At 41.6% G+C, this 19,369-nt stretch overlaps 3 protein-coding genes across 3 annotated transcripts in view; 1 reads left to right on the forward strand and 2 right to left on the reverse strand.

The window, feature by feature from the left end:
- Positions 1 to 1,896: 1,896 nt before the first annotated feature.
- Positions 1,897 to 4,556, reverse strand: ccdc92bb (coiled-coil domain containing 92Bb). Its single transcript, XM_076273805.1, has 3 exons — positions 4,427 to 4,556; positions 3,799 to 3,846; positions 1,897 to 2,618 (listed from the first exon to the last, which is right to left on the reverse strand). The coding sequence occupies exons 1-3, from the start codon at positions 4,554 to 4,556 to the stop codon at positions 1,897 to 1,899; spliced, it is 900 nt and encodes a 299-aa protein (XP_076129920.1).
- Positions 4,557 to 7,432: 2,876 nt separating this feature from the next.
- LOC143112597 (TLC domain-containing protein 2-like) lies at positions 7,433 to 13,059 on the reverse strand. Its single transcript, XM_076274883.1, has 4 exons — positions 12,893 to 13,059; positions 12,669 to 12,751; positions 12,364 to 12,446; positions 7,433 to 7,813 (listed from the first exon to the last, which is right to left on the reverse strand). Exons 1-4 carry the CDS (start codon positions 13,057 to 13,059, stop codon positions 7,433 to 7,435), a joined length of 714 nt encoding a protein of 237 aa, XP_076130998.1.
- A 2,268-nt stretch (positions 13,060 to 15,327) lies between these two features.
- Positions 15,328 to 19,369, forward strand: part of aifm5 (apoptosis inducing factor mitochondria associated 5) — a 7,867-nt gene continuing 3,825 nt past the window's right edge. The window contains exons 1-10 of the mRNA XM_076274679.1: positions 15,328 to 15,437; positions 15,988 to 16,097; positions 16,674 to 16,718; positions 16,980 to 17,061; positions 17,503 to 17,615; positions 17,828 to 17,914; positions 18,182 to 18,273; positions 18,376 to 18,506; positions 18,782 to 18,897; positions 19,020 to 19,091. Coding sequence (XP_076130794.1) covers positions 15,329 to 15,437; positions 15,988 to 16,097; positions 16,674 to 16,718; positions 16,980 to 17,061; positions 17,503 to 17,615; positions 17,828 to 17,914; positions 18,182 to 18,273; positions 18,376 to 18,506; positions 18,782 to 18,897; positions 19,020 to 19,091 — 957 coding nt within the window. The 5' untranslated portion in view covers position 15,328. The remainder of the gene's footprint in view (positions 15,438 to 15,987; positions 16,098 to 16,673; positions 16,719 to 16,979; positions 17,062 to 17,502; positions 17,616 to 17,827; positions 17,915 to 18,181; positions 18,274 to 18,375; positions 18,507 to 18,781; positions 18,898 to 19,019; positions 19,092 to 19,369) is intronic.

The following is a 19,369-nucleotide window of genomic DNA, read 5'->3' on the forward strand; positions in this document are numbered from 1 at the left end:
GCTACTAAGCTGAGCTCATGTCTATGACTCACAGGATTCCTTTGAATCTGATCAGCCTGCAGTCACGTGAAGCCATGTTCTGGAGCTGTCAAAGCGGAGCCGGTGTGTATAAATAGCCGGGGCAAGTGGTACGACTAGCACACCGGTCTGGCTGAGACAGGGGAAAGAACCATGACAAACACACCTTGTTTCTGGCGTCTCCGAGGACAATGGCTCGAATGCTGCTCCACAGTGGTTGCTATGGCAGAGTGCTGCAGTAGCCTACTATTAACATTCAGAGGAGCAGTTGGGGGAGTGTGAATTCCTGGGTCTGGGAAGTTTCTCGAACAACGACTCAACAAATAGCCGAGTAAATCAAGGGAATTGAATTAGTGATGTGTTTTTTTTTTTTTTTTAATTAATTTTTACAGTAGCCACGAACAGGACTTTGGCATGAAAATGAAATTCAAAAGGATGGGTGTGTAGACTAGACTGAATTAATAAATAATAACAGTGGAGAAATTTGTCGCGAAGTGACGCCATCCACTAATGAACTTCGGCAAAAGCTGGCTACCATGGACAGCGCTAATGGAACTGCAGTAGAGACTGTCATGCGTTCTTCTGTTTTCTTGTCAGTGCATCATAGCCTACCTACTGCAAAAACGTCCAAAAATATTGGACAATCTCCAGCCAGTAGGCTAGCCTATAGCCTCGGCTACCTGCGATACAATGCGAACCACGTGATCACGCATCATAACGCAACACACTGTACTATCGAGGGGAAAAAAGCAATAAATATCATATTTGATCTTTTAAATAAATTTTATTTGACAGAACTTTACACCATCCCTGTTGCTACTCCATTCGTTGGACATCATTTATCATTATATGGCTTCCTATGAAACTGGTTTTGTACAGGCACAAGTGGATAACTAAACAGCAACTCAAATATTTTTGAGAAAGCTGCAAACACTTTAACAGATTTCGTCACTGTTATGATAAAGAAATACTTTATTTTAAAGTGACAATAACGCCTATTCAGGTTCCATCAAATACTGTGATATACCTGATACAAAACATAACACAATCATACTTCATGACTGTATTATTATGAATATAAACATACCTCTTTGCTTATCTCAGTAAAGCTTAGTAAATAGTAACATTTTCTATGCAATCTCATATGTTTCTCTAACAGTCTAAGGCCAGCATATTCAGCACAGTATTGTTAAAATCAGTGAGGTTTAAGTGAGTGACTCATTGATTGTACCAATATTACAGTGTGTAGTTTAATTAACAGCAATGATGAACATGACTATGAAGATTATAATAATGGTGTATTTTATATTAGACCCCTGTATTACATATTCCAGGGCTTGAAGTGATATAAGTCTTTCATTTTTTTCAGCTCAGTAGGCTATCAGTAAGGCTCAAATATAGACCTTAAAGGAAAACGGCAACATTTTGGGAAATTGGCCTATTTACCGTCTACCCCAGAGATAGATAAGAGGATACATACTCCTGTCTTTTCTAAGCAGATGAATACTCAGAACTACATTCTCCCGTGAGTGCTCAAACTCTGTGCACGACGTTTTACCTGGCACACAGTGCTGCTGTGTGCCATCACTGTGCCCAGGTAGCGGTGCTTTGCCAACATTAGAATAAAGTGCCCAGTATGTATCTGCTTAGAAAAATAGCTGTGTAAGCTAGGTGGTAGGAAGGGTATCAGACTGGATTATGGCATGCACAGAGAAGAGAAGGGTATGTAATCACTCATCTAACTCTGGGGTCGACGGCAAATGAGCTAATTTCCCACAAAGTTGGCGTGTTCCTTTAAATACATTTATTTGCCTAGCTAGCTAAACAACCAGACTCTTTATCGAGATTTCTACTTCCCCTAAGTATCTAACTATAAACTTATAATTCAGTGGTGTCTGGCTCCATTCTCCCCCTGACTGGTGATTGGTTGCTGTGTCTGCTCCGTCTCCCCTCTGAGGTCTCTGAATGGTCAGCTTCCCTGCAGATCCGCCCCAGTGAGGCATGCAGCGGCAGCAGCCTATGCCTAAACGGGTACAGGAAGAGGGCGGGGTCAGGCATGGCTCGTGGCTCCTCCGGCCCATGCACCCTCGCTCGCGGCACACACTCCCGGACTCTCTCCGAGCGCCGGGACCTGGGGGACGTTGCGAGGACCCTTGGCGGCCGTCTCTCCACCACCTCAGGGGATGCCTGCGCGGACAGTGACCAGTCTGACTCGGGCGAGCCCTCTTCACTCTCCTCTTCATCGTCGTCCTCCTCCTCCTCCCCACCCTCCTCCTCTTCCTCTCCTCCTCCTCCTCCTCCTCCGTCCGTCTGGTGGTACAGGCTGAAGCGGGCCGAGTGCAGCTGGAAGGAGAGCTGCGCCGCCACGTCCGTCTGCTGCCGCAGCTGCCGCCCGAGCGCGGTGATCTTGTGGCTGCGGCGCTTGAGCTCGTCCAGGAAGCGGCGCTCCTCGTCGCGGAGGCGGGCCTGCAGGGCGCCCGCCAGCGCCCCCTTGCGCCGCAGCTCCAGACGCAGGTCGGCCAGACCGCACTCACGCTCCGCCAGGCTCTGCTCCGCCGTCTGCAGCTGAGCCTCCAGCCGCTCCTGCTCCTCATCCACATCTACAGACAACACACACACACACACACACACACACACACACACACACAGGTGCACATACAGACACACACACACACACACACACAGGTGCACATACAGACACACAAACACACACACATACACACGCAGGTGCACATACAGACACACACAAACACACACACATACACACGCATGTGCACATACAGACACACACAAACACATGTATGAACACAGAGCATAACAGACACCCATATACAAATACACACATTTTCATTGCAGTTACAGAAATACTTTGGTTTACAGTTCATACAGTACATTCATTTGACAGAGAGTGGCATATATTACAGTCCAAGAAATGCTACTTTACGCGGAAGCCACTGAGAATAAGATGAAAGTGCAGAGAATTACGAGAACAACACACTCACACACACTCACACACACACACACACACAAACACACACACAAACACGAACACATACACAGTGTCTAGTCAATGTAACTTGTTCAAAAGAATAAAGTGCAAATTCCCATTGACATAAAAGAGCTGTTCAGTGAAGCATTCAACTGACAAATGAGGACACAGAGGCTCATACTTGGCTGAGCAGTGAGGTGAAACAGTTAGCAGATAGAAACAATGACAGTGACTTCATATTACTTCCAGTGCCGTGTTCAAGTGTATCTCTGACCTCTCACAGTTCCCCTTTGAGTTGGCATGATAAGATACCACACTATTTCTTATCGCATAATTATATGATATACTGTATAACTTAAGCAGCAGAGAGCACGCAGGAAATACTAAATAATAATGCGAACAGCGCTCTCTAGAGGTCTAATACATGAAAATGTTGTTTTTGTGTGTGTTGATTGCAATCACAAATGCACTGCAAACAGAGAATCAATTATCAGTAACACACTTTCAACAATAAAAACAAAAACAATGCTTGAACGTTCTATTTGGTTCCCAATCTACTTCCTCTGCATTAAGATAACATATGGAATGTTAAAACGGAAGCCTTGTGGGGCCACCTATGATGCTGATAATGGAACTCTCTAGAAAGGGTAAAGAACTGTGAATTATCAATGTGTATGTGTGAATGGTGCTATATGAACAAACATGGCTTGCCTCTCATAACTGTACGACAGCACACTGGTTAATCTCAGTTTTACGGTCAGCTCATTGGTGGATTTTACCGCAGTACTCACCAGCTTGGGTTCTTCTGGGTAACCTGTCATTTAGCTCACAGTTCAACTCTGTAGAGAGAGGGTTAGACAAATGAGGTTTTAAAAGAGCTAATACTGTTCTTCCACCTTAAACATTTACACACAAAGAGTTGGTATATGACACTGGTTGAGGAGACGATGGGAACGTTTACATTTCCGATGCCGTGAACATCAATGCAAAGAAGGATTTTTCACTATACTGAGTGAAGAATACATTTTTTTTTCACTTTATACACACTTCACCCAACCACCTCTTCATAAGTGTAACTCCAACACCATCCCCTACTTACTTCTTTCCAATTCATCTCCTGGCCATAAGGGGTTTGAGGGTTACAGTGATTTAGCGATACAGGGTGTATATCTTTACAATAACTTGTCGTTCAAACCTTATGCTACTTTGCTTGCCCTCAATATTAATAGAACCCATTCAATAGACGCATCTTACTTATCTAGGGTCGCTACTTTGATATTTAGCATCACAACAAGGTCACAGCCATAGATATTAGAAAGCTAGATACCGCATTGTCTAATATCTATGGTCACAGCACTGGGAGTGAGGAAAGTGAAACATGCTCTGCGGGAAAAAGTGACATCACATCAGGTGACCAACCGGTACATCGTTTCCTGAGGTGCAGGATCTCCAGCCGAAGCCCGGTGAGCAGCACCAGGTGTTCCTGCTGCAGGAACGCCACGCTGCGCTCTACGCTCTCCACCTGCTGGGCCAGGGCACTCGTCTCCATGGAAACCACACGGCTCACCTGTGTGGGAGGACACCGGGTCAGTGAGTGTTGCTGAAGACAGTGAGCGGTTGTTCACCTGGTATGGGGTGAAATGTTTGAGATATGATGTCTATGTCCCCTTTGAAAAGCACATATTGATTTTAATGTCAGAATGTTAACATCAATATCAAAGATGACCACTGGGCCATAAAATGTTCCCTAAAGCCACATATCTTGCTTGAAGCCAATAAACCATATGCATACTGTGAATTTTAAATGGTGTAATCCTAAATTATCTTATTATAGATGCAGATGTAAAACCAACAGCCTGTTAAAATGAAGCTAACAGACACCTGCCCTATATCTGGGATTCTGTTCCTCTTTTTTATTGGAAATGTACACATCTACAGACAACACACACACACACACACACACAGGTGCACATACAGACACACACACACACATACACACGCAGGTGCACATACAGACACACAAACACACACACATACACACGGAGCTGCACATACAGACACACACAAACACACACACATACACACGCATGTGCACATACAGACACACACAAACACATGTATGAACACAAACAGAGCATAACAGACACCCACATACAAATACACACATTTTGCATGCAGTCACAGAAAAATTATGGTTTTGGAAATGTCATGCAAAGTCAAAATAATAACACATCACATGTGTATTCCTCAAATAATTATGGAACGCGACGCTAATCCTGCAATCTTTCGAAAATGAATCCAAAAGGTATGTCAATAAGTAGGATTCAAAAGCAGCAAGGCTTTATTTCAATTGCAGGGTCCAACATGGCCTAAAAAGGATTGCATCACTGGATGATCGCAGCAATTAAATCATGCTCTTCAGCTCCTCGCGCGCAGCGCAATGGTACAGGTCCCTCACAAAATGTATTTGTTATCACAGTGAGATGCTTGGTTGTGGTATGATGCTGATTCCGCAGTATTTTCCAAGCCCAACGAGCACTTTCGTTAGGCCCTCCCCTAAGCCTTTGACACCGTCTCCTTCATTAAGCACCGCTGTCGGTTAAAGGAGCACCTTGGAGATAACCCAATGTAAGGCTTCATGGTACAGTGTTACAGTACCTCGCGCATCTGTAGTGCAAGGCTTGGTAGATTCTTCAAACAGACGCATAAATGCAACTTTAACTTATACTATAATTTACTTGAGGTCCTTATACTAAGCATGTGACCCACTGATTTAAATGTCAAAACATACCTTCCGACAGAATTGGCCATCGCATCCTCTATGCACAATATCCATTGTTAGCAGGCTACAATTTTCACTTACACTCAACGTGGCATATGGGCTGCATATCGGATTAAACTACATTAACTGGTTAATTAATTGGTTAACCGTGCTTAATAATCAGCAGCACTCTTCCATACGACAAATCATATTAAAGGCAATGTCAAATTTCTGTTGTCAGAACTCACCTTTTAAATTAATGAAGGTTTCGACAGCGGTACGACTGTATCAGTGCATCGTGACCGGATGGCTCAGTGACACGTTTTGTTTGTGGTGAGGTGGGCAATGTCCGACAGAAAACAGAGACCCAACTAAACGAATCAGCGTAACAATTAATTGTTCTGAGGAAAAAATGGGGAAATCACACAGCGACGAACAGATTTCGCGTAATGACGCTGATCTTCTTCCTCTTAAAAACGAAAAGCCTTCTAAGACTTTGTCAGCATTTACTTTCTGAACGAAAGGTAGGCACCAGGAGACTGTAAAGCTACGTTCAAAAATGTGGTCATCTTTGCTGCAGCGTAATCCAAGACATTGTTCTTGTGTTACTTTCCTTGACAGATTTTCAGTACCTTGGACGAAGATGGAGGTTATCCTGGCGTTATGCTGACCCCTAGTGGTAAACACACTCACACACTCACAAGGCTTGTTGGCTCAAGGGCTTCAGCTACTGGAAGTAGGAATTCTAACACCTAAGGGTGTTAGAAGGACACTTATATGAAGAAGAAAATGTTGTATTTGTTCAGAATCCACCTTCTATAGAGTCAGTAGGAAAAAACAGTTTTCAACAAAGTTTCAACAACAAATGTCCACAGTCAAATCAAATCACACAGTGAGACCAGGGATGTAGTGGAGGCTCATTATCAAACATGTTCTGAATGCCTTTTTTTTTTTTAATCCGATACCGCATGGTGCAGTCCACTGTGATCACAGAATTCCTAGTTTACCCACCTCTTACTTTACCACTACACCACTGAGTGAGACACTGTGAGACAGCATTCTGGGTAGCAGCTACAATAAACTAAGATCCATGTGAGCATGTGAACCTTCAACTTGATGACTGTATCCCTTATGTCACCAGAGCCCAGATATAGGCCCTTATTAAATATCAACTACTGCAAGTTGAGCATTTTTCAAATAACCCATGTGCATTTAATGGGTTGCAGGGTTGCAAGTGTCTGATATCAGTATAAGTAATAATGGGTGGTTCAAATGTAGGCTGCATCAGCTCTTTGGTGTTTACTAAGGGCTGGATTAAGTATTCCTATTACAGTAACTTCACATACATTTCTCTGAAGAGGTGGCTGTTACATACTAGAGTATATGGATGTCAAAAGTCAACTCACATACAGCATTTATGTTCTTTGAATATAAAGTATACATTTACTGTAATATAATTCCATTAAAGACTGTACAAACATATACATTAGTAAAAGTACAGAAATGGATCTATAAACTGCACTGTATATTTAAGCCTAATTCTTGAGGTTTATACTGTATGAAAACATACAATATACAATATATATTAGGAGGTAGGCAGTGTATTGTAATGTGTTTGGATGAGGCTTTGTCTGGAGGGGAATCAAAACACCCGAGTGGTCTCTTCATTTCTCCTTGCTCGTTCCTTCTCGTCCAGCCTGGAGGAAGTCACTGCGCAGCAGCCGGTAGAACAGCACAGCGTTCATCACCATGATGGCCAACAGGCCCACACTCCCGACCGCGTACAACGGCAGCGGTACCCGCGTCCGGTTCAGCGCCAGCCAGCGGGTCATCCAGGCCAGTGTGCTGATGCGGAAGGCCACGAAGGTGCCCAGGTTGAGCACGCTGTTGAGGCGGCACAGCGCGCCCGAAGAGGCAGCCCGGCCGGACATGCGCAGCAGCTGTCGCCCATGCAGGAACACCGAGTTGATCTCCACTAGCAGGGCCACTACAGCGAAGCCAACGTACTGACGGGTCAGAACTGCAATGCTGAAGCATGTGACCACCTGTGTGTGTGTGAAAGGGGGGGGGGGGGGGGTGCAGAGATCACAGATCATAAATGTCTACCTATAATCAAACCTCGTTATCCTATCAACAGGACATAGTTCAAAAGCAGATTATACTGGGTACCTTTACATCTTCATAATTTCATTTAAACACACACACACACAGAGAGAGAGAGAGAGAGAGAGAGAGAGAGAGAGAGAGAGAGAGAGAGAGAGAGAGAGAGAGAGAGAGAGAATGTGTTTACAACACTTGGCTCTTCAAACTTCAAAATGACACACTAATAGTACATTACAGTATGTTATGTGTTAAATCAAATTACTCTTCTACAGTAAGAGTGGTCACAGATACAGTCCTGAAACGCTAAATAAACCAATAATCTACAAAGGCTGCGTAAACATCACAAATCTGTTAAGAATAGGCTTTAGCACATGAAAGAATTTCAAAGAAGCAACTCAATACAACCAAAAACAACTCGGTACCAAGCAATGGCATTGAACAATACATTAACCTGAAGCTGTTTAGCAGTGCTTATAGGGCACACTGATAATTGTGTAAAGGTCAGTCCAAGGTCAGCTGAAGTTGCCATTGGTGTAAAAGAATCTTTCATGAGATCACATGCTGTTAAGCAACTTAGTCTCACCTTCTAACAGCTCATTTATGAAAGGTCACTGGTCATACACATGGTCACTGGTCATACACACACACACACACACACACACACACACACACACACACACACACTCTTTCACACAAAGAAAACACATGTCTGCTAGGGTGACCAGATGTCCTCTTTTGCCCGGACATGTCCTCTTTTTGAAACCTAAAAATGTGTCCGGGCGGAATTTCAAACTTGTCCGGGATTTTCTTATTCTAGCCTCAAACGTGTTTACAGCGAATTTGCATTGCTCTCTCTTTCATTCATATATAGCCTATCTACGTCTTTCATTCGCATATTGTCACGCCCTCCCCCTACAGTTCGCTTTGCATTGAGTGGAAAGTGTGTAGAGCCTTACCTTAGCTACCGTCATCGATATTAATCTCTGTAAACATTTAATTGGTCAGCCAGTCACCTCAATAGCGCAAACATCCTTGTTTAGCCTAGTGTAAGTTCACTGACGAATTAAAACGTACATTTCCATGTTTTTGTCTCGGTCGAGATTAACATGAAGCTGAGTGATGATCTACAAAGCAGGCACTTAGGCCTACTTGTCGGTCACAAATAAAGGTGTCAACGACCTTCAGGTAGGCTACACAATGTTCAGCAAAGCATCGAACATCAGCGAGGGGTGAGAGCTCATCAGCTAGAGTTTTTCGACCTTAACATTACGTCTCCAAAATCATTTTGATGGCACATAACCTCATAACTAGACTGTAAAAAATATAACATGACGAACGGCACTTCTGCCATTGTCTGAGCGGCCTTCTCTAGACTATTGCCGACCTAGCAACTTTCTAGTTTCGGGTAGGAAACTGCACTTTGGTTATCCCTTTAAATTGCCTTTAAAGGATAGCCTGCACACTGACAAAATGCCCCATTGACATCAATATGTTTTGTGTAGAGTTACCACAGTGCCACCTGTGGTTGTATAGAGTAACCTGTGGTAGCTCTATACCAAACATATTGATCTCAATGGTGCATTTTGCCCATGTTCAGGGTGGAAAGTGAAAAAGAAAGATTTGCATAAGACAAGTCAAATTGGTGTTTTTAAAAAGAAAGGCTCATGGAGAATAAAGAAAAAAATATAAAAAAAATCTTTGCATATTCCCACAAGGTGTTTGGGTGCTCTGAAAATGAGAACCAAAATGATTTTTCAGACTTGTAAGGTTTGCTGTTCAGACCCTGAAGGAATTTATTTTCTGTTCATTGCTTTTTGTGAGAGTGTTTCTACTTATCTCAGTAAGGAAAATAAATCAAGAGTCTATGTTGAGTACAATATGTCTTCTGAAGGCCTAAACAGAGCCCAGCCAAAAACTCCAATAAAACTTGTATCAACTTTGAGGGACAGCTATGACCATACAGGATTATCCAGACCAAACATGACGATTTTTCTACATACTATTCTTATTTATGTACCAGCATGCAAAATTTGAGCCTCCTACATGGTTTAGTTCTTGCGCTGTGGGCTTGTGAACTTTGACAAAAAAAAGAGGCCAACCAAAATCGACACCCCCCTCCCCCTGTAAAACTGGCCGTATCTTGGAAAGTATTGATCTTACATGAGAGTAATTTTACAGTGTGTCTCCTGGGTAACATAGGTACACCTGGAATTTTTCGAGACCTAAGTGCGTGGGCCCTGGTTCAATTGACGTGGAATGACCCCAACAGCAGATGTCAATAATCCTCTATCTACTGTAGCCTATATTCAGGTGAATTAAATATGTTGGCATAACATGAGGGATAGATGTAGGCCTTTTTCTTTACAAAAGAAATATCTAATAATAATGGATTGAAAAGAGGTAGGCCTAATAATAGACCAGACATGATTGAATAGGTATAAGAAAATGGTCAACATCCACATCAGTTCCCATCAACAATTGTCAAAATTATAGAGCTAGGCTATTTATTGTTTTTGCACAACATAGTCACCCCGCTGAAGTGTCCTCTTTTTCACAAACTCAAATCTGGTCACCCTAACCTACACACACACACACTTTGTTAATCATCAATTTGAGCACCTCCACAGAGGCAAGAGGGGTCAAACCACCAGGCAGTGAGGGCTAAATGCAGCTTTGATTTAGGATTATTACAAGTTATGTAAAACCTGTGCACATACAAAAATTGCTTTCGTAGGAAACCTAAAAAACACTCTGGATCAGTCTAGTTCTGATGTCCCACTGCTCTATCCTTTCAGCTTGTGACTGAGGACTTTAGACTGTGCTTCCTGAAGTCAACACGAGTGCTTTTCTAAGTCACAACAACCAGTAAACCGCTTCTTTTGTCAGAATGACAGAAATTCTTAGACAGCTTTTGTGCAGTGTACTTCATTCAACCAGGAACCATACAGAGGGAGAGTGTAGCTACCTGTGGTTATTCTATAATTTCTGAAAAATAAAAAAAAGTTACAAATAAATGGAAATGGGTTGGCCTGTCCTCTAGGATACTCTTTTAGCTGGGAAAATGTATTCAAATGACCATATGTAATTGATGGTGAAACTAATGATGTGTTTTGTTGATAAACAATGAGGCACAAAACACATGTAAAAACATACACTTTCACAATCTGTGCCTGACGTCAGTATATGGGGACATATAAAAAATCATAAGTTAACCTCTTGAGGTTATGCTACACAATCTTGGAATAATGGAAGATTCCACTGCACACAGTGTTGTGTTTTTGATTAGCGTGGTGTGTGTGTGTGTCTGTGAGAGAGAGAGAGAGAGAGAGAGAGAGAGAGAGAGAGAGAGAGAGAGAGAGAGAGAGAGAGAGAGAGAGAGAGAGAGAGAGAGAGAGAGAGAGAGATGAAATCCTGAAAATGTTGACCTCAGGACAGACACACTTACTGTTCTGTGAGTTATCTTTAAAAGTAAAGAAAAACATGGGATGTATAACCAGAGATATGAATATCACATGGATTCCTTTAAGATTACAAAAGCTTAATATTTTTACTACCTGCAACTTGTGGCACAAAGCCCTTGACCTGAAAAAGTGATATAACATGTGGATGGGTCTGGGTTATCATACAAAGATAAAACATTTATGACTCTGTTTGTGTGGTTTTGTATGCATGTGAGTGTGTGTGTGTGTGTGTGTGAGAGAGAGAGTATGACTGTGATGACCCATTGCGTCCTTCCTTTCTCATGTGAATTGAGATAAGTAGCCCTTTGTTTTCACAAGACACTCTTGGCCCAAGCTGGGTTTCACTCATTTACAATGAGAGAGAAAAAAAAGAACATATATTGGTTATTTACTGGTATATACTGGTTCTGCAGGTTAGGAACACCAAAACAAACAGCCGTTTGGGGGGTCAGAGGGTTTTTCAGTGTGGCCCAAAAAAACATAGGGGAACACACTAATGTGAATGGGAGAAGACATCCCTTTTATATGGTGAACAACTTACTACATTAATATGTACAATCATGTCTACAAAATGTATGCTACTACACGATGCGTTTGCACTCATCTACAGGTTAAAAGGGGGGCTGCCGTGGCCTACTAACCTACTGGTTAGCGCTTCGGACTTGTAGCCGGAGGGTGGCCGGGTGGCACGGCTGAAGTGCCCTAGAGCAAGGCACCTAACCCCTCACTGCTCCCCGAGTGCCGCTGTTGTTGCAAGCAGCTCACTGCGCCGGGATTAGTGTGTGCTTGTTCACCTCACTGTGTTCACTGTATGCTGAGTGTGTTTCACTAATTCACGGATTGGGATAAATGCAGAGACCAAATTTCCCTCACGGGATCAAAAGAGTATATATACTTATACTTAAACCAATGTACTTCATGTAACCAATGTACTTAATCTAACTCCTTTTTCTGCAGCAATCAGGTTACTATAATCAGCTGCAGTCGACAAAATGTTTACAATGCAATGTAGACACAGTATGCAATCTTACCACGAAATGGTGACATAGGACTTCCCAGCCTGCACTGAGCTTCTGGTTGAGGACATTGTCCATGAAGTCATGGATGAAATAACCTTGAAAACAAATATGGAACTATATAAGTACAAAAAGGCATATTGTTGTTTTATCTACTACATGTTATCCACAGCAACAATGCCTTGTCCTTAACACCTAAGAAGTGGAGATTGTTGGTCCACTCTGCCCAAGTTGACGCCTTGCATAGCAAGACACACTGCCTACTAGTAATCTAATATAATTGAATATTTAATTACTGGGCTACACAAATTACTACATACCTGTAGAAACTGACACTAGCATATGAGAGAGGGCAGAGTGTGTTGATATGAGATCTTCTGCCATTTCAGGATGCTGATAGAAACTAGAAAATATAAGGTAAAGACTATAGTACCAATGAGGGTTGCAAAACACTCCAACTGAATTCACGTACTGTGTGGAGAGATGTACAGATTTATTAGAAAACAATACGTACATAACTGTAGTATAAATAAATGATACCTACCAAAATACAGCCCAAACTCCTGTCAACATGCTATGAATTAATGATGTCGATATGTTTTTCCATCTCCACGTGTTCCTGCGCGCAGCAGCAGGAACTGCCAGACGATTCAGCGCTGCATTCATAAGTTTGAACGCACCAGCGGACCCAAAAACAACACCGATATCCATCATCTCGAAGAACGCTTCTTTTTACGTTTCTTTGATCTTCCACTTTTTAGAAGTAGCAGTAATGAGTTGTACGCTAGTTGTAACCTACATTAACTTTGGCGACACTACGTGGTGCGACTAACTGATCAGACTATTGGGGCTATTTTCTCCATTTCTTTTGCAGTAGGCCTAACTTAAAGGGCTCCCGTCAGTTTTAAAAATAACAACTGACACGAAGAAAACGGCCTTTAAAGAAGCTTATCCCAAAATCGAATATCCATTCAACGTGTAGCCATGCAACACTGGAATGGTTGCTTCATTAAACTCAACTTCAAGTAAAGAGGAGTTATTCTCCACCCCCTCTGATAAGATCCTCGTGGCTCGCACGACTAATGATATTTTCTTATCACTGCATTCGTCAACAGGGGGCATGCATAATCTTAACTGAAAGCTGTGCGAGTTCTTCAGGTGCGCGCTTTACAGGATGTTTTACAGATGATGTAATTTGGGCAATGTAGCCTATAGGCTACGTTATCACATTTGACACTTTAGGTTTAGTTGGGCACCAAGCGTGATGTGATGCTATCATCTCCACTATAGTATTTTGATTCACGTGTGAATTTAACCTTACCTGTTTCTTTACAAGTAACCTCTGATAGTCCAACATACTGTCAAACGTCACACTGAAGCAAGATGCAAATGAACACATCGGTGTAGTTTACGCAAGATGTGCAGTGTCACGTACTTTGTTCTAAACGCTCACCATTGTTGTAGCTGGTTGCCTCGTCAGCCATTCTGAAGTCTGTTTTTGTGCTGCTGGGAAATTGCCCCGTGCTATTCAGCAATGTTCACTTTCTGATTCAAAGTAGGCCTACCACTCTACGGAGTACAGACTTCGGGTCTCTGTCAATGGATTTCTAAGAGTGAAGCACCTCCATCCGCGAGCTTATCATACGTGGACTTAAATTTGCCAGCCAAATTCATGTTTCAACAAATTCCCAGTGTATACCCCGGCCATGAGGTGTGTAGCAGAGCACTGTGGATGCCGAGGTTATGGACTTAAATTTCCTCCAGTTACATTCGTTTAATAGAGATTAAACCTCGGCCACGTAAAAGCCTAGATGCGAGATTTCCTTCTACTGAAATCAAATCGACTGGTGACAAGGATTTTTTAAAAAGACACTGAAATTATTTACAAACTGAAATGTCTGCAAGACAATCAAGTAAGTATTCTGGTATTTTGTTTAAAGTAATTGACAATCACTTAAGTGCTTCTCTTCCATAACTGTATTAACTTGTCTAGATGCTAAATACCCTGTTCCCATAGGCAATCATTTCGATGCAGAAATGTGTATTTTCCTGATTTGCATCCACTAGGCTACAATATGGCAGACTTTGGCAACTGTGGCCACAAATGGACCTTTTGAAATATGATGTGGAAATACAACAATGTATTATATCTAATAACTATCATACTATCATAACATTTGGTCACATGTTATGGTCACATAAATGGTCACATGTTATGTATTTTCTAATTCAGCCAACATGGTGTAATCTGCACTAAAATTCTCTGCTATTTATATATTTATTGTATTTACTTGTGATAAATGTTTTTTTTCCCTCTTTGTCATGGTATGTTAGTTAAAGTGCTCTATGTTGAACTGTTAATCTCATGGTCACTATTATGTGCATTATGCAACAGTGTCAGATGTCAGATGCTGTGCTGATCTCATGTGTGCACCTATAGGTCAGACCAACCCTGTGCCAGACGTTGACCCTGAGGAGCCCGAGGAGGTCACCGAGGCTGTGTGTCTGGAGTCAGAGCTCCAAGATGGACAGTAAGGCCCATAGACAAGGAAGGTTTTCAGGCATACAGACCTTAGATCAACTCACAGCTTTGCAAAACAGACAGAAAAAAGAGTTTTCAGCACAGACAGGCAGATTTTTAGTTTTTCTATCTGACCAATGCTGAGGCAAAGAGACAAATGCTTTTATGGTTTAAATGTTGTAAATACATGACCCAGGAGGTGAATTATTAATTTATCCCAAGTGAAAATAAATAACAGTAACATTTTTGAGTACCTCTTCCTTCTGTTCAGATTGTATGGGGAAATTAAATATTATTGCAGCCCACTTTAACATCTTTTTAGGTTGATGGCGCCATTGCAGGCATTGACTCTAAACAGTTTGATATAATTGAATGCTTTTACAAACACAAAAAAGTAGGGTGGTGAGGGTGTCTCTTGGAGATTGCCAATTATAGTGCATGTTCTTGCTTTCACGCAGGATGATGGAGGTTGAAGTTGGTCACCATAATGTCCTGTTGGCACGCTGTGAGGGGGTTTACCATGCAGTTGGCAACCAATGCACCCACTATGGGGCCCCACTGAGCAGAGGTACATAAAGCCTTCAGGCAAACCCATGTATGTTATGGTTGGAATGCTATGAAATGTATGGGATTTGAAGTGTTTTTTCTCACATTTGTTTCAGGACAGAATGATATAGACTTTATATAGACATATAGACTTTAACTAACTTCCTAAATATGACAGAGATGGGGGAAATCCGACTTAAAAGTCCTTCCAAATATTTGTTTAAACCATTCAGTAATAAACAGCTGATTATTATTAGCTTAACCCTTCAACCAGGTAGTTGAGTGAATTACCGGTTTTAGGTAGAACCAAAACATGGTAGGACTTTTACTTTCTGAAGCCAGGTTTCCCCATCTCGGCAAATATTCATGGGTTTCATCGGGTCCCTTTCCACAGGTGTATAAAATCAAGCACCTAGATTGTGAATGCAGACTGTGCTTGAATAATACACATGTGGAAAGGGCCCTGATGAAACCTATGAGTAGCAACAGGAAATGTCAAAACACCACATCTCAATCTACTTTCCAGTTTTACAGTATAGTTACTTAGGAAATCCTTTCCTACTGCTTCACAGGTTACTTGGGTGACCATAGGGTCCGCTGCCCATGGCATGGGTCCTGCTTCAACCTCAAGACAGGTGATCTGGAGGAGTTCCCTGCAATGGACTGCTTGCCTACTCACAAGGCACTGTTACTCAATGTTCTTTTTTATTAAGACTTGTCTTGTACAGAATATTGTATGCAGAGATAAATGTTTGTGATAGTCATGAGGCACTTGCAGAACAGATCCATGCATCAAAATACAACCTTAAAAGAACAAACTCTGAAATAGGAAGCACTCAGTCAGTATATGTAACTTTTTTTTAACTGCTTCTCTACCTGTCATGCACTGCTACAATATATGTTTTATTGATTTAAAAATGAAGGATGAAGCAGATTGGTTAAGATGTAAGGACGTAACCCATTACTGATAGTATTCTTGTAACACATCAAGTAGAGGACTGTGGACATTGATTGGTTCTGAAGAATATTGGTTGAATAACATGTTTCTTGAATGACTGACCTGACCAATAGTGGTGGTATTGATGTCTGTCATTCAGAGAACTATTTCATGATATGTCATTTCAGGACTAGTTTCTAACAGAGAGTGTATAGATGAAACATTATCATCTCGTGATTTCAGTAGTTTTTCAGTGTTTTAACATGCATGGAGTAATACAGTGCCTGGCGTTGTGACAATGTTCTCCTTTTTTTCATTCAGGTGAAAGTCGAGAATAGTAAAGTATATGTATCGATCAACAAAAAGGTAATTCATCATCCTTTAGTTGTATTTTAAGCTATAGCATCCTTTAGTTGTATTTTAAGCAATTTCAGTTAGAATCATAAGCATTTAGAGGATGGAAGCAGTTTTATACTGAAGCATACTTGTGTTGTTATGAGGGAGTGTGGGGGTGACTGAGACAGATCACAGGATTCCTAACAGCATTGGAGTTTAGCTCTGTGTGTGCAGTGTTAATACTCTATAATGGGTGTAATATGCTGTGTGTAAAAGAACTGCTGTCTTTAGTCTCTGGAACAGAACAAACGGCTTAAGCCGATGGGCACCAGAGTTCCTGAAGTCTCCCACACCGTCATACTGTTAGGTGGAGGTGAGAATGGAATCATTGTTTATGCTCTTTACTGTGTGTGTGTGTGTGTGTGTGTGTGTGAGTGTGTGTGTGTGTGTGTGTGTGTGTGTGTGTGTGTGTGTGTGTGTGTGAGTGTGTGTGTGTGTGTGTGTGTGTGTGTGTGTGTGTGTGTGTGTAACTACTTCTGTAAAACAGGAACTACACATGGATTACGTTTTTTGTTTAATAGGATGAATCAGACATTCTAAACAATACCAGATGGTAATGGAATGATGATTGTTTTTCTGTTTGGCTTAACTGCTATAGACATAAAAAGTCTGTGGTTATGTGTGTTTTTCCTATATTTCTCATAAGCATGCTTGACTTTTGACACGGCCAGACCGAGAAGAACACATATGGAGTAGCTATGTTATTAGTGCCATATCTCCATCTCATTTCAACTCATTTTGTGTGGAAGTGTAGGGTGTGCCTCTTTGGTGTGTGCTGAAACATTGCGGCAAGAGAACTATGGCGGTCGGATCATCATGGTGACAAGAGATGACCTGTTGCCGTATGACAAAACCCGACTCAGCAAGGTATGGGTGGGCCCGGGTCGAAGGACTGGGAATGGCTTGCTAAAGGGTGGGTAGATGCTATGATTGTGACATAAAGGTTTAATATTGCACGTTGCAGTGGTTAAGAATATGTGGGTTCTCTTACTTGGAAATGCAATTGGAAACATTTAATGTACATTTGCCTGTAGTAAATCAGTTTGCTGTCATAGTTGAGTGTCAGTTATCTTCCTCAGGTCATGAATGTGGAAAGTGACAGTATCCTGTTGAGAAGAATGGAGTTTTTCCATCAGTATGACATAGAAGTGTGGCTCAGAAAGGAGGTAAGCCCTGTTTTAAGGACAGTTGCTGTCCTACTAAAAGCAAGAGGATTAATTAGTCAGTTATAATGTATACATATTATTAGTCATTTACCAGAAGCTTTTATCCAAAATGAGTATTGTAAAGTTATACATTTTTGTCAGCATGCATGCTCTCTGGTATGCAAGCCATGTCCTTGGTGTAGGTAACATTTGACTCCACCAGGTGAGCTAAAGGAACATCATCTACCTGCTATGGAGTAACAATTTCTATTATATTTGTCTTGCCAGGCTATGTCAATAAATACTGACAAGAAAACGGTGACATTCAACGATGGCATTACTCAATGTTATGACCAGCTTTTAATTGCAACTGGCTGTAGGTAAGTGTCAAAAGCAACGTTTAAAAGAGTGAAACATCCAGACAATAAAGACATAAGATTTGAGCTGATTCATGTTTCACTCATGTTTATGCTCTTCCTCAGAGCCAAGGGACTGGAGTGTCCTGGATCTGACCTGGAGAACATCTTGATGTTGGAGACCCCGGAGGATGCCAGACGAATCCATTATGCCTGCGTGAACAACAGGATAGTTGTTGTGGGCACATCCTTTGTTGGTGCGCTGATCTGTCTCTTTGATGTTACGTTTTATTAGCCATTAGTTACCTGAACCTGATCTCTTCACTGGGATCCAGGATTGTTATACGTTTTTCAGTCTACAGTTAGCACATTTCAGCTAATTAAGGTGTTACTTGCTAATCGTGCAACATCAACAGGAGCCATGGTGTGAAATTTCCATCTTGTTCCATCATTTATGCCTTTTGACAACCTGTAGCTGAACATCATGTGATATATGAACACCATTCACACGGACGTCTTTGTGTTTGTAAAGGCATGGAGATAGCTTCATACATGACTGAAAAGGCATTCAGCATCACCGTCATTGGTAGCAGCGAAATACCATACCAGAGGACCTTTGGACCCGATATTGGGAAGATTACTATGATGGTCAGTAAACACAGGATTGTCTAAAGCCAAGCAAGAAAAAAAAGATATACTTTTTTAAGGCAGTAACTTATTGGTTTGTAATAATAAGATTATGAATTGTGGTTATGTTATTGTTCTTTCAGATACTGGAAGAAAAGGGTGTGACATTTTACATGAATGACATTGTGACAGAAATCAGAGGGGAAGACAAGAAGGTAAAGAACACAAAACATAAAACATAGAAGGTAAATGTATGCAGATAATGGCATTTTATTATTATTTACCATGGAGGTCATATAGACAACATTACACTTATAAACAGTTTATCGAGTATTTAATCTAAACTTACAACACAATTTGACTGCGAACTCTGAAAAAGTACATTTAAATTGGACTGTAGAAGGGGGTCACTTGCGCTTCAGTCTGGTTGGTGCTCATGGAACAGGACGCAGAAGTCAAAAAGGGAGCTCCAAGATCTAACAGGAGCCAAGGA

The sequence above is a fragment of the Alosa pseudoharengus genome, unplaced genomic scaffold (genome assembly GCF_046254945.1).
Source record: "Alosa pseudoharengus isolate Yale_2024_CS ecotype anadromous, Long Island Sound unplaced genomic scaffold, YU_APseudo_1.1 YU_APseudo_1.1_scf_8, whole genome shotgun sequence".
Classification (NCBI taxonomy): Eukaryota; Metazoa; Chordata; class Actinopteri; order Clupeiformes; family Clupeidae; genus Alosa; species Alosa pseudoharengus.